Genomic DNA, 13,218 nt, shown 5'->3' on the forward strand with positions numbered 1-13,218 from the left:
TGTGACCGAGATACTGAGGAAGGCTGGTCGACGTGGTGACAGTTTCATCTTCGTGTGGACCGGGCTTTCGAGAAACTTAGAGAAACTGTAGCGTAATAAACCGTTTCGGTTTCGTTTTAAGCACGATCGTTTAATTTTTGAAACGATGAGAGACGGAGGAAAATATTTTTGCACCTGGGATAACGCTCTTCGTGCTAAACGTAAACCGATAGTGTAACCGTTTTAATTATCGTTATTGTTGTTATTAAAGGCGAAAAATGCTGCGCAACCACGGAAGAGGTGTGTTTCATCTTGTGACATTTTCATGAGAGAGAAAACCAAAAAAAAAAAAACAAGAAAATCACGCTCCCTTTCCCACATAAAAAAAAAAAAATCTCGAAGAGAACCAATGCCAAGAAATGTTTAAAAATTGATGTTAAATCGTGTAAAACGCAGACAGCTACCGTCCGAAAATCTGGATTCCGAGCAGACATCCCAAGAGCTTCTCGTTGCTTTCTGCTGTTCCAGGAAAAGAGGAGGAAAGGATCATGTTCCAGCAGATGCAGTCGATGGCCCAGAAGCAGGTCCTTAAGCTATTTCTACCCATGTCGGCATATTCATTATACATATATATATATAATTATTATTCTCTCTCTACATATATATGTATCACTACCACTCTGATCGACGATATTTTCTTTTTTTTTTTTTTTTTTTTAATTGCCACGTTCATCCAACGTAATTATGTGCATATCATGTTCAATTCGTTCGTACCATCGCGATTACCACTTGTACACACGCATCTCGCGATTTTTCAGGGATGCGCGTGCACACTTTTATATATATATATATTACTAATTACGCGATCGACATTGTTATATTTTTCTCTCTTTCTCATTCTATTTTTTTTTTCTTTTTCTCCATTTCTCTTCTCTCATTTTTTTATCTCTTTCTTGAAGTCGCTGCCCACCGTTGTTGATCTATCGTAGTAGTATCTTTTCGCTTGCAAGTAGTAGAGTATTTTTATTATTGCGCTGCCAGTGGCTTTCTGTTCTCTCGCCTCCCCCGCTCCCCCTCCCTCCCTCCTCGTGTCATTTCACGCTTCAACCCTGCGCCACACGCCACACAACCCCCGCCCTCCTTCTCCTTACGCGTATAATGATTCAGTAATGCCGTGCCATTACGCGTTCTGTCATCCGATGACAGAAAGGGAAAACAAACGTGCGAATTTTCGAAGAAAAATTAACCTGGAAACGCGAAACACAAACCCTTTCCCCATCCTCCTCTCCCCTCTCCTCATTGTGTAGCCGAGCATATTTAGAGACTTACAATTTCCTTCCTGAAAGAACGAATCCCACTGGAATGGAATCTTATCCGTAGACGAATCTTATTATTACGATCTGTTGGATGATAAGTAAAACCAAACTACGGATCGAGTCGGAAATATTCGTGCGAGATCCACCAGATACCAAATAAAGTAGCACTATTTCGAACTCGTTTGGAACACGGTTATTGTCGGATCGATACGAGGTTAGAGTCGCGCTCGTATCTCGAAGTGCAAGGGGAATTGAAAGAAGGCAAAAGTAATTAGATTTCTCGCGACGCGAATTTCTCTGACTGATCTCTTTTACTGATTGTTACATTACGAAAATGCGCGTGTATTCCTGCCTCGATTACGAACCGAAAAAAAAGCGCAGACGAATCGAATATGAAGTAAACGGAATTGCGAAACACTCGACAGGAATCTGTGTTATCGTCACTTTCGGTCATTTTTTAGTAATAAAATGAAACTCGGTAATATATCCTCAACCCTGCCCTCCCCTCCTTTCTTTCGGTTCGCGATGCTTTCCGATTTTCGAGAAACAGTCACGTTCAAACACGAACAGAGTACACGTTTCAGAGTATAATACATATATACACGAATATTATTTACGGTCCAATATTTTAATCACGCGTGTCAACACGAAAAACGCACACGTTTACTTCCACTTTCACAGCTTTCACGGCACCTGCGCGCTTGCGGACGCGCGTGTCCTTTTATTCCGGTCTATCTGTCTATTTAGAGAAACGTCCAAAAGCTCGGATTAATTTCAGGGGCAAAATCGAGGGGGACGAAAGATCCGTGTTTTCAAGACATTTCGCTCTCTCGTGAATTTTTATCGTCTCCTGGGACCTCGATGCGTCTTGTTACCTCGAGAAAATGCATGAAAAGAACGAAACGAGACTGTGTGTGTGCGTGTGTGTGCTCTGCTACGCTCGTCTATCCTACTTGTCGATTCAATCGAGAAAATAAAGAAAGGAAATTGTTTTTTATTTCTCGTGAATAATGTCGACACTTTTATCGATCGAGGAAAAATGTTCAATTCTCTCATTTATTATCATAATTTCTCAAGAATATACGAGAAATTGATTTCTCTCGTTTTTTCTTTTTTTAATTATTAATTTATAAGAGCAGAATTTCAAATGAGAACTTTTGGACGTTTCGGTCGCCGATAGTGAGAGTAGCGCTTATTCTAGTAGCATCCTATATATACATACTTATATATATATATATATACCGTCGCTGTTTCGCAACCACCAGTCACCATAGCAAATATTTGTGTCATCACTATTCCACGAGCACCGCCGCCGCCATGTTATCTCGCATACCTGATCCGTAAATTCATCCGTTAGAAGAGTCGTAGCCGTTCTTTCCGAAATGTCGTTCACGTCCCTAGCTCTATCTCTCATCCCAGTCTGTACATAGCTTGGTCATCGGATGCAAAGTCGCCGTGGATAGCGAACGAGATTTTTCGAAACTTTCGAAGCGATAGCTTCGAATTAGAATAAAGTCCGATGATTGGAGAGGGAAATCTGTGCGAAAGGAAAGGGAAGAACGAAAGAGCATAAATATCCTGTTTAGTATTCGTCCTTGGCGGAATGGTAAAAGAACAAATTCAAGCGCGAGAAGTAGTTCAAGCACGCGTGACTGGAGAAATATCTCGCATCTCTTAATTGAAAGAAAAAGTAATTGGGGAGAAAAAAGAGAGTAACAGTGTCTGAGAATCCACGGTGACGTCGCATCCGCCAATTCCGAATCTTTCCCCTGCATCTTCGTATATGTGCCTGCGTTTAGATCTTAGGAATTAGGTGAAGTCTACGTGGCTTGAGTGGCAAAATTTACAGATTTAACGAGAGGGGGAATTCGCACGAAAGTTGGACAGAGAACTCGTTTAACTCATTCCCGAGGAGGAGTGATCATACGATGGACAGAGCGTCGAAAAAAAAAAGAAAAAAGAAAAAAAAGAAGTACCATTTATCCAATCGCGTTTATCATCACCACCAATTTCTTTTATTCTTTCTTTCTCTCTTTTTTTCTTGCACCCCAATACGCGGTTACACCCCTCCATCGACCGATCCGGGGGTCGGGTATCGAGCGAGAGACGTCACGAAAATGAACGTATGCACCCAGCACCAAGGCCTGTTGACCTCGTGTCACCGACCATGTTTCTCTTATCGTTTACCGCCGATTTAGTAGCACACCTTTTTATCACCTGGGCCTGATTTATATATATACATATATACATATTTATATCCCATCGATCCTCACTCGTTCATGACTGACATACTTCATCCCCCGGAGGGAAAACGTAGAAACGTAGAAGAAAGAGGACGGTTTTGAACTCGTTCTTCGAAATTTCGACTTCTATATATATATATATATACATACATGCGCGAATATATGTGTACGAATATATGTATGCAATATTTTCACGATGGCGTCGCATTATTACAGCAATGGACAGAGCAGTAAGATCGGAAAAAACGGAATGGACGAATGTCTAGCGTTCCTAGGTTCCGTAGGTTCCGTTGGTTTTATTTTCAGCTTGGTTTCGTTCGTGGATTTTGTTGGGCGATATTGTTCATTGATATCGATCGATTTCATCCATATGGTTTATTTTCCAAACAACGCCATCCGCGTTTGATCGGCGTTGATTATTTCGACTTGAGATTTCGACTCGAGAACACGATTGACCGAGGAAAATTGTTTCCAGGCGATGAAAAAATATATATATGTTGGAGGAGATTTTATTTTGGACACGCATGCTTCTTTCTCAGTTGCGACAAGTAATAAATAGATAGGCTTTTCTTGGTTTTTCCATTTAATTTCCTTTGTGGAACTTAATAAGAGAACGGAATGTTGGACAATAAGTCGTTGAAGAAGAGAATAGCTGTTTACCAAGGCGAGGGAGAGGTGTCGGTGAGCCAATGAAGTATGTTAGCCGTGGCTGAAATCCTTGACAAAGCATGCAGCAAGGAAACGATCTCTCCTAGAAAAAAAAAAAAAAAAGAACGGGATATTCAAACGCATAGAATCTCTCTGATCCTTGTCCCACGATCGTTCTCTTTCTTCCTACCCTCTTTCTGTCTTTCTTTCTGTCTGCCTTTTCTCTTCTTCTGTCTTTCTCTTTGCACCCTTTGCGGATCGAACGACGACTGTACGAGACGTCGACGACCAAGACTTTGGCAAAAAAAAAAAAAAAATAAACAAAAATTGATCGGGGAAAATACAGAGAAATAGAAAAAAAAAAGAAAGAAACAAAGAAGTAAACTAATGCGATGATAAATCGTGGAGAAAAAAGAAATATATATATAAATATACATGTATATTATATATTTATATATATAAAAGAAAGAGAAAAAAAAAATGCTGCGATTGGAATGCGTGGAATGAGCTGCTTTGGATGTGTAGGTGATAAGACGTTTAGCAATTCCTAAATGGGGGAGAATTCACGCCCGCATTCGACCCTTCGTCACTCTCACCCCCCTTTCTTGACAACTATTTACAACAACAACCACCACATATTATATATCGTCATGGAGCACCGCCATGAAAAAAAAAAAGATTGAGTACATCATCATAATCGTCATCATCAACACCACCATCAACATAACAACCACCATCACCACCACCACCACCACTCATCATCACCAACCGGTCGTTAAAGCCTCCTATGAAATTAGTGGCCGAAGACATGCACGTCAACCTGTTCCCCAGATCCAGCCACTGGCCAGGGAGGACCCAACAGGTACACTGACCACACGATCGAGTTAATAGATTCGATAAAACAGGGAATATCTGTATATCGTGCACAATCTTCGGATCAATTCCGACCGATTACCTTTTAATCAAAATTTCCCTCGTTAATTATCGCGTAAACTCGACTCGTAACTTCGGTTTCCCGAGCCGAGGAACCGAATCGTTGAATGTTTCTTTTGCCAACTTGCTAACTGTGTTTCTTTGCGTCCGTCCCGCAGTGAACAGGAATTTCGCGCGATCGGAACTCTGCTCGGGGGATTAGGATCGGGAATAAAACGATTCGAGATAAATTGGAATCGACGTGAGGAAGGGATGAGTTTTGATAGAAAAGGAATAATTATATTCCCACGGATGGAAATTAAATTATTTTCCAAATCCGAGATGGCGAAATTTCAAATTCTTTCCGAATTCTTTTTAAGAAAGAATTGGAAGAGAAATCGATTTTATTTTTTTTCTTCTGTTTTGTAAAAATCGTAATATCGTGGGAAAAAGAGAAAAATCTCGACGAGTTCCATCGTGCGAAATCTATAATAGCCTCCATGTCACATTTCGTCACGCCTTCGATAATTTTCAAAGTACACGTATATATTACATACGCGTATCTAAACTTTTGTGTGTATACACCTGCTGGAGATCGTGCCTTCGGAAATGCAATGGTATGTATGCCACACAGACCGCGGAACTCGAGTCAAAAGTCACGCCAACGTCTTAGACGCTAGTCTCGATCGCTTATTTTCCTGTGTTCGATCCAGGTATATCTATATGTATATCTATATTCTAATCGAAAGTGATTCTAATCGAATCGATAGGACAAAAGAATATCGGATTAAAAGATTCGATGTCGATGTTTGACGTCGAAATCGTTCGAAATGAAATGAAATTTTTAATCGATATGGGATCGATATGCAGGAAAATACGCGGTATCTTACGCCGAGTATCCAATATTACACATCGATGCACCGATGCACAAAGACTGAACGAATCGAATTTCGAAAAGCTCGATCGACGCAAAATTAGTCCAATCTGATTTAGCGACGATGCACCTGAAAATTGATGCACATTCACTGCTTTCGACGTGTACACCGATTCAGACCAGGCATACACTCTCCTATATATTGTCGGTGTAAGGCACAAGTAGAATCACGTAAGTCTCATTAACGAATGTGCGCCTTTGCAAAGAGCGGTGAATGTTCTTGGTGATTCTTGGAAAAAAAAAAAAGAGAAATATTAAAAACATTTTTTTCGAAAATACACGCGTATTTTTTTAAATACAAGGGGAAAAATGATCGAAATGCTGTTTGCAAAGTGTCAAAATGCTTCATTTTTTTCCTCGTCTTTCGGCAAAAATCTAGAAACTTTTACGGAATAAAATCACGCATACGAGAGAGAGAGGGGGGTGAATCGTCGCATCGATAGCCTCGAACGAAGGGAATTTTGACGATCCGAAGATGTGGAAGGCAGGGGGATAGCATCGGGCCGTGCGAGACTTTTGATTCGTCCCGTAAGAGAAAACATTTTCATACGATCACTTTTTATTTAATGTGCGCTACTGTTCATTCTCACGTCACGTGTACACCGGTTGAGACGATCATCGGTAGAACTTGATGGAACGTTTCGTCATCTATTTGCTTTCGCGATTTCAGATTTTTCGATTCTTCTCTCGATTTTTTTTTTTCTTTTCTTTTCTTTTTATATCTTGGACATGGTTCCAAAAGTCGTGGACAAAAAAATGATTTTCGAGAGAATAAAATTGGATTGCTCGTAACACATTTAATTTCGACAGCATGGCATATTGCCATGGAGGCAATATTTTACAAAATATTCCACGTTCTACCATCGAATAACTCATCTCGTGTATGTACACTCTCCAACATACACACGCGAATGAATGGCTATTCTTCTCTCTCTATATATATATATATGTACATTTTTAAATAATACGATTACGGAATGTTTGTCCTCCTCACGTAACATTCACATTCACTTTCTCTCTCTATATATATATATACATTTAAAAAAAAAAAAAGAAATGAGATATATATATAAATGCACCAAGTTTTTCTTTCTCTGTATATCTTCACAAAGATATCGTTTTGTATTTATTTCTTATTGATTTTTCTTGATCTTGATCATCTCCGCTGTGAACTCACTGAATGTTTTTTTTTTTTACCACCCAGTATATATATACTATATACTCTCTTCTCGTTCTTGTACATCTCAGACACGTTCTTGCCCATCACGACATACCGCTATCATGGCCATTCGTCGTAATCGATGCACGAGCAGCGGGACGGTCCGAAAGTCGTCAAGTCGCGTCAAGACGAGCCGATCCCAGGCCCAAGGGAGGACTTTGCGACTGTTTGGCACCGACCTGATGCGACATGCGATAATACGACGTCGTTCTCCTCGCGTAATCTACTGTCTTATCCTCTACCGTTTAACACCTCTTGTGTTTCGTCCATAGCGAGTGATAGCAACCCGATTTTCTCTCCCAATTGTATTATACATCTGTTTCGATCCTTGCCAATTAATCGACCGATTTAAATCGCTCTCGTTCCCTGCTATTCCCGATTGATTCTTTCGTTTCGGAGAAAAAAATTGTTGAAATGAAACTCAAGATCGAATCCAAGGAACGAATGAGAGGAAAATTCAAATTTTTCAAATATCGGTTTGCGATCACTCGAGGGATTATTCATCGTGCTACATATATAGCCACGCACACTCGTCGAAATGCGTATCCACGAATCTCGACCACATCTGCACGCTGTTTATCATGACAATCGTGAAACCTTCCAGCACTGTTTTTCTTTTCTTTTCCACCGCTACTTCACCACTATCGCCGCGCGAACGGTGTGTGAATTTTCATTCGTTGCACTTATTCGAACTCGATGTCCATCTCGATCGACGAGTCGTGGATACACATCTTGCTCTTACCCATCTTGTCCATGCGACGTGGCCGCGTTTCGAATTGTTTATCCTCTGACAAAGAATCTATATAATCTATATCTCGGATCGCGTTCGGCGATGCCCGATTTCTCGTTCCATCGGGACGAGCGTCGAACGATCTTTCCTCCATTTTCTCGTTGCACGAATTTGCGCGCACGAGACATGAAACTGTACGATCGGCTGCATGATAAGAGAGAGGATAGGAAGGGAAAGAAGGAAAGGGTTATTAAACGGGAGAGCCGTCGAAACGCCGCGCGCAGAAATATGGACAACGATGTCGGCCGTGCGTCGCGGTGGGCGAAAGAACTGCGGCGGCGCCCGGCGTCCGCAAGAGGATGTTTAAAGAGCAGGAGAAATTCTAATTCGCGTCCGATCGAAAGATCGAAGGCTCGACAATATTGCAAAAAAGAAAGGAAAAGAGAGAAAGACCAAGAGAAAAAAAAAGAAAAGAAAAGAAGCCTTCGGTTGGTAGAGTGACCTTGCGATCGTGGAAGAAAAATTTTGTGTCGAGAGATGATCGATAGAGATGCGGTCCTTGTGGACGATGATGGATGTCGTCGGTGATGATCGGTGGTGCTCCTCGTAGCTCCATTGTACAGCAAGCGTGAGAGAGTAAATTGGATAATCAGAGAGAAAAATACGTCGGGAAAAAAAAGAATATGACAAGACATACATGGTCATTCACGGAAGGAGCGCGAAACGATCGGCTGGATCGATGTAACGAAGGATGAAGGAAGCTCGGCGAGACGTCGCTTTTCTTTCGTCAACCGGGACGCTGCCGGTGCCACTTCCGCTTCCTCGAGACTGTCCCGTGTGGAAACGAAACAGCGTGGAAAAAATTCTATTCCTATCCGTCCCGATCTCGTTTGGCCAGAAATAATCTCCACTATGTACGGTATCGTTGTATACGGTTCCCCTATAATCCATATCGTGGATCGTCACGATTCACGGGACAGATTTCGTGTGTTAGCGAAGCCGCACCCGACCACCGTAGTACCATCTCTTCTACCGAACCACCGCATAACATCACACCAAGAAAAAAAACAAAAAACAAAAAACCGTAGCAGTATAAAAAAAAAAAAACTGTCCCTCGCACGCTCGCTAGAGAGACACGAGAACGGCGGAAACGAAATGGACGAAACGTAACCGTGTGTCCCTATTGCTTGTGTTGTAAAGGAGCTCAAAGCGACGAACGAGAGCCTGAAGAGCCTGCAGACGCAGCTGGAGTTGGCGTACGCGTCGACCGCGTCATCCGGGGCAGCCGTGGCGGGCGGAAGCGCTGGTCTCGGGCTAGGTAGCGTATCAGGTGCAGGCGGTACCGTCCTTGGAGGTAGCGTGGCGGTTCCAGGCGGCGTGCCCGGTAGCACCACCCTGACGGCCATCTTGGAGACAAAAGACGCGCGCATACAAACCCTGGAGAAGGAGGTGGCTTTGCTCGAGGCCGAGTTGCAACGTATTAAGGAATGCGGCGGTAGATTAAGGGAGCAGCTGTTGAAAGCGACCGCTGTGCCGAGTAGTAGCGGGGGCGGTAGTGCGCAGCAGCAAACGATAACGCAACAACAGACGCAACAACAGCAACAACAGCAGCAACAGAATAAGGTTGCCGTGGGAGGTATCGAGTCGCAAATGCGGCAGGGGTTGGTGACGGCCGTGGGTGGTCCGCAGCAGCCCGGCACGTTGACCTTGGCCAGGGGACCGTCCGTGATGACCTCGCTGGTACCGTACGGTCACACGTCGACCTCGGCATTAACCAGTTCATTGCTTGCCGGTTCGACAGGTGGGACCACGAGCGGCGGAGGCGGTGGGGGCGGTTCCTCGTGCCTCGGCGGCATCTCGTCGGGCGCTACCACCGGCGTGGTCAATCCCTATACCGATCGTTACGCGGATCATCATCTCCATCAGCTTCATCATCACCCTCATCATCATCATCATCAGCCTCCTCACCTCCATCAACATCAGCAGCAGCAGCAACAGCAGCAGCAGCTGCAGTTGCAGCATCAGCAGCAAATGCAGCAACACTTGAAACAAATTGAGCCTGCGGCGCAGGGCGCACTGGCGCTCCACGCGCACACCTTCAACAAGCACGACATGAACTTCAAACGGCAAGTAAGTTTCTTCATCAACAACGTGCGGATCGAAAAGAACGACGCCGTCTAGGGAAAAACCTCTCGAACTCTTGGATTTCTCTGCCCTTCTATGTTGCGTTCGCGCCGGACCTTGCGCGCCGCAGGTTCCTCTCTAAGTGAGTACCCGATCTACCCGATCTACCCGATCTGTCGAAGGTATATCGAGAGAAAAGGCTCACGATACTACACGATATACTACCATTACTACTACTACTATTACTACTACTACTACTACTACTACTATTATTACTACTATTACTACTACTGCTACTACTACTGCTACTGCTACTACTATCTTGCGTCTCGTTTTGAATCAGAAAAAAAAAAAAAAGAAACTCACCGAGAGAAAGCGGAGACTGAGCGTCTGTGTCTCTCCATCCCTCCTCGAAATCAAGGAAGGGAGGGGTGGTGCGTAACGATCCGTGTGAAGATGCCGATACCTAAACCAAGAGAAAATTTTAGATCCGGCTGTGTTATTTAACTCGATAGTCGAGACGTCGACAAAAATCGTCCTCGATGCTCGCGGAGAGTGAGAGAGGGAGAGAAAGTGAGAGAACGAACGTGAGAATGAAAGAGACGAAGCGTATGGTCGATCGAGCGGAGACAACGTGTAATCGTGCGTGTATGTGCGTGTGCGTGTGTTGGCGTGTGTGTCTACGTATCTAGTCGTCTGCAGAGAGGAAAGGAAGCCGAAGAAAAAGATGCGGATTCGCCGAAGGAAGCTGCGTGACGTGGTCGTTCGTCAGTCGAATCGTTCAGGTCGAAAAGTCCCGCGGATTTTTTCGATTCCTTTCGTCTTGTCTTCTCGAAAATAGCCGCGTCGTAATAGCGCGCCGCGTATATACATATATATATATATATATATATGTATGTGTACGTATATATATATATACATATATGAGTCCGTGAGAGTTGAGATGGCAACGTTGATTACAATCGTCGAAATGTATGCACATTGCACCGTATTATTCTGTCCGTGCGACACATTTCTCGACGAAAGATATACGGGAGAGGGGGAAAAAACGCGCACAGAAAAGTAAAAAAAACAAAAAAGAAAGAAAGAAAGAAGAAACGCTCGAGAGTAAAATAAGTTTGAAAAGTTTCGAGAAGCACCCTCCAGAAGCACGTTTGGTCTAAGACACGATACGCTTACTTTTTCTACTTTTTATTCCGTATTTTTATTGTATTGTATTCCACAGACAAGGGCGGGAACATTTATCGAAACTATTTTTTCCCCGCGCGGAAAGGAGAACGTTCCTGAGCATCCTTTCGCATCGAACGATTCCATCCTATTTCTCGATCTCGTGCCCCGAGAAAGGATGGATGATCAAAGAGCAAGAACCCCATTTTTCTTACTTCTCATTGACTCGTATATATATATATATATGTATATGTATGTATATATATATGTATATATCGTACGTGTGCACCCGTGGCACATTAGCGTACCTGTTTTCTTTACCTCCCGACACATCCCTTTCTTATCGAACAGCAGAGTTTCTATTTTTTGACTCGATTGTACCTGTTTAAGAAGTCGTAGGTTTAGTCGAGAAGAACCGACGAAGAAACCCGAATCACCTCCGTGTCCCTGCGTTCAAACGTCGATCGTTCCCCTTATATACGTATATATATTATCAGATCATCGGATATTGTGTGGATGGATAGACGTTCGTCCATAGATCTTGGAGCATCGTGAAAGGTGAAAAGGGGATGAAAATGAGGGGATGAAAAAGAGCGTGGAAGAAGAGCGCGAGACAAGAGAGGTGTAAATATAATGGAGAGTTTGGGTTTCGGCCAGTTCTGTGAGAGAAAGTCAACGAGAAAGTGATTAATTCGGTAGCTTCTATGTGTATAGAGACCGAGAGCAACTGCGCGTACCTAATGTCTAGGGCCTTAGATGATCGTTATTAAGTCGTTGAATTCTGGAATGTCTATAGAACGTTGACCTTGTGTACAGTCTATGATTTTTTAATTAGAGAAGCGTCTTCTTAGGTGACACGCGTTGTTTCGCGATTACGTTTATTCTGTATATATATATATATATTTATTTATTTATTCGTAAGAGGCGTTGTATCTTCAGGATTTACGATTTCGTCGTAAACCAATTCGTTCCCCGCTCGTTTTGGGAAAAAGATTTTCTCAGATCCGGTTCGTCGGATGGACGATCTTCTATCTTCTGTGACGTGAGCACAGGTTCAAAGAAAAACGCTATTTTTCGGAGAAGAGATATTTTTTAGGTAAATCGCGGAATTGAATCGTCTGCAAAAAAAGAAAAAAAATTTAGCAGAGTACAAAAAGTGCACCTAACTGTTCCTACCTGTGTTAAAATGTAGAGAAAAATAATATAGGTAATAATAATAATATATATTTGGAAAATAATTAGCCCTATCTGAAAAATCGTTTGAAAGTACTTGTCACGTAGCCTCCCGTAGACGCGTAAGTTCGTATAGACACTCTCTTGAAAAATGAAAGATTAGTCGATAAATTTATATTATCATGGAGAATCGTCCATCCCGAGAAATCCGATCGTCGATCTTTTTCGCCAAAACGTGATTCGAAAAAAAAATAAATAAATAAAAGAAAGAAAACGTACGTATCTCGATTTTCAACGAGGAAATTTCACCGAGACGAGATACAAATAGTAGCGTAGATTCGTGGCGGCACGTGTTCGTTGCCACGTATGCGTCAGAGGTGTGGCGGCATCACGAAACGCGGAAAAAAGATGAGCAGCGTGCATTGTACGGTGTGTAACGCGGTAGACGAGGAAGCGTGCGTAGAGGAGGAATAAGTGGCATGAGAGGAGATGCTTCCAACTGGGGATATATTTTCGTAGCTGAGAAACGTTTTAAGACCGCCTCTACTCGATTCTGGAGCCGTGTCGGTGCGCGATTCCCTCCCCAGAAGACAGAGATCGCACGCGTATAGGGAGAGCCGGTGACAAGGAGGGAAATCTAAATCTAACCCGAGGTCGAGGAATCGTGGATTCTCGAACCTCTCTTGGCCCCACTCGTTCGTGCGTGTCTCTATATTTCTCTTGCTCGATCGATGGCTCGCGCGCCGTTCGCTCTCGAGAAATACGAAATCTCT

At 43.0% G+C, this 13,218-nt stretch overlaps 1 protein-coding gene across 3 annotated transcripts in view; it reads left to right on the forward strand.

Annotated features, from left to right (window-relative positions):
* The window catches only part of LOC108004465 (ELKS/Rab6-interacting/CAST family member 1), a 53,875-nt gene that overhangs the window by 22,626 nt on the left and 18,031 nt on the right, over positions 1-13,218 (forward strand). Inside the window, exons 4-6 of one of the 3 annotated variants that reach the window (XM_062079420.1) lie at positions 436-563; positions 7,281-7,469; positions 9,182-10,111. In XM_062079420.1, the coding sequence (XP_061935404.1) occupies positions 436-563; positions 7,281-7,469; positions 9,182-10,111 (1,247 nt within the window). The remainder of the gene's footprint in view (positions 1-435; positions 564-7,280; positions 7,470-9,181; positions 10,112-13,218) is intronic. The other 2 variants (XM_062079418.1, XM_062079419.1) reach the window with 2 other exon arrangements.

This window comes from Apis cerana, linkage group LG9 (genome assembly GCF_029169275.1).
Source record: "Apis cerana isolate GH-2021 linkage group LG9, AcerK_1.0, whole genome shotgun sequence".
Classification (NCBI taxonomy): Eukaryota; Metazoa; Arthropoda; class Insecta; order Hymenoptera; family Apidae; genus Apis; species Apis cerana.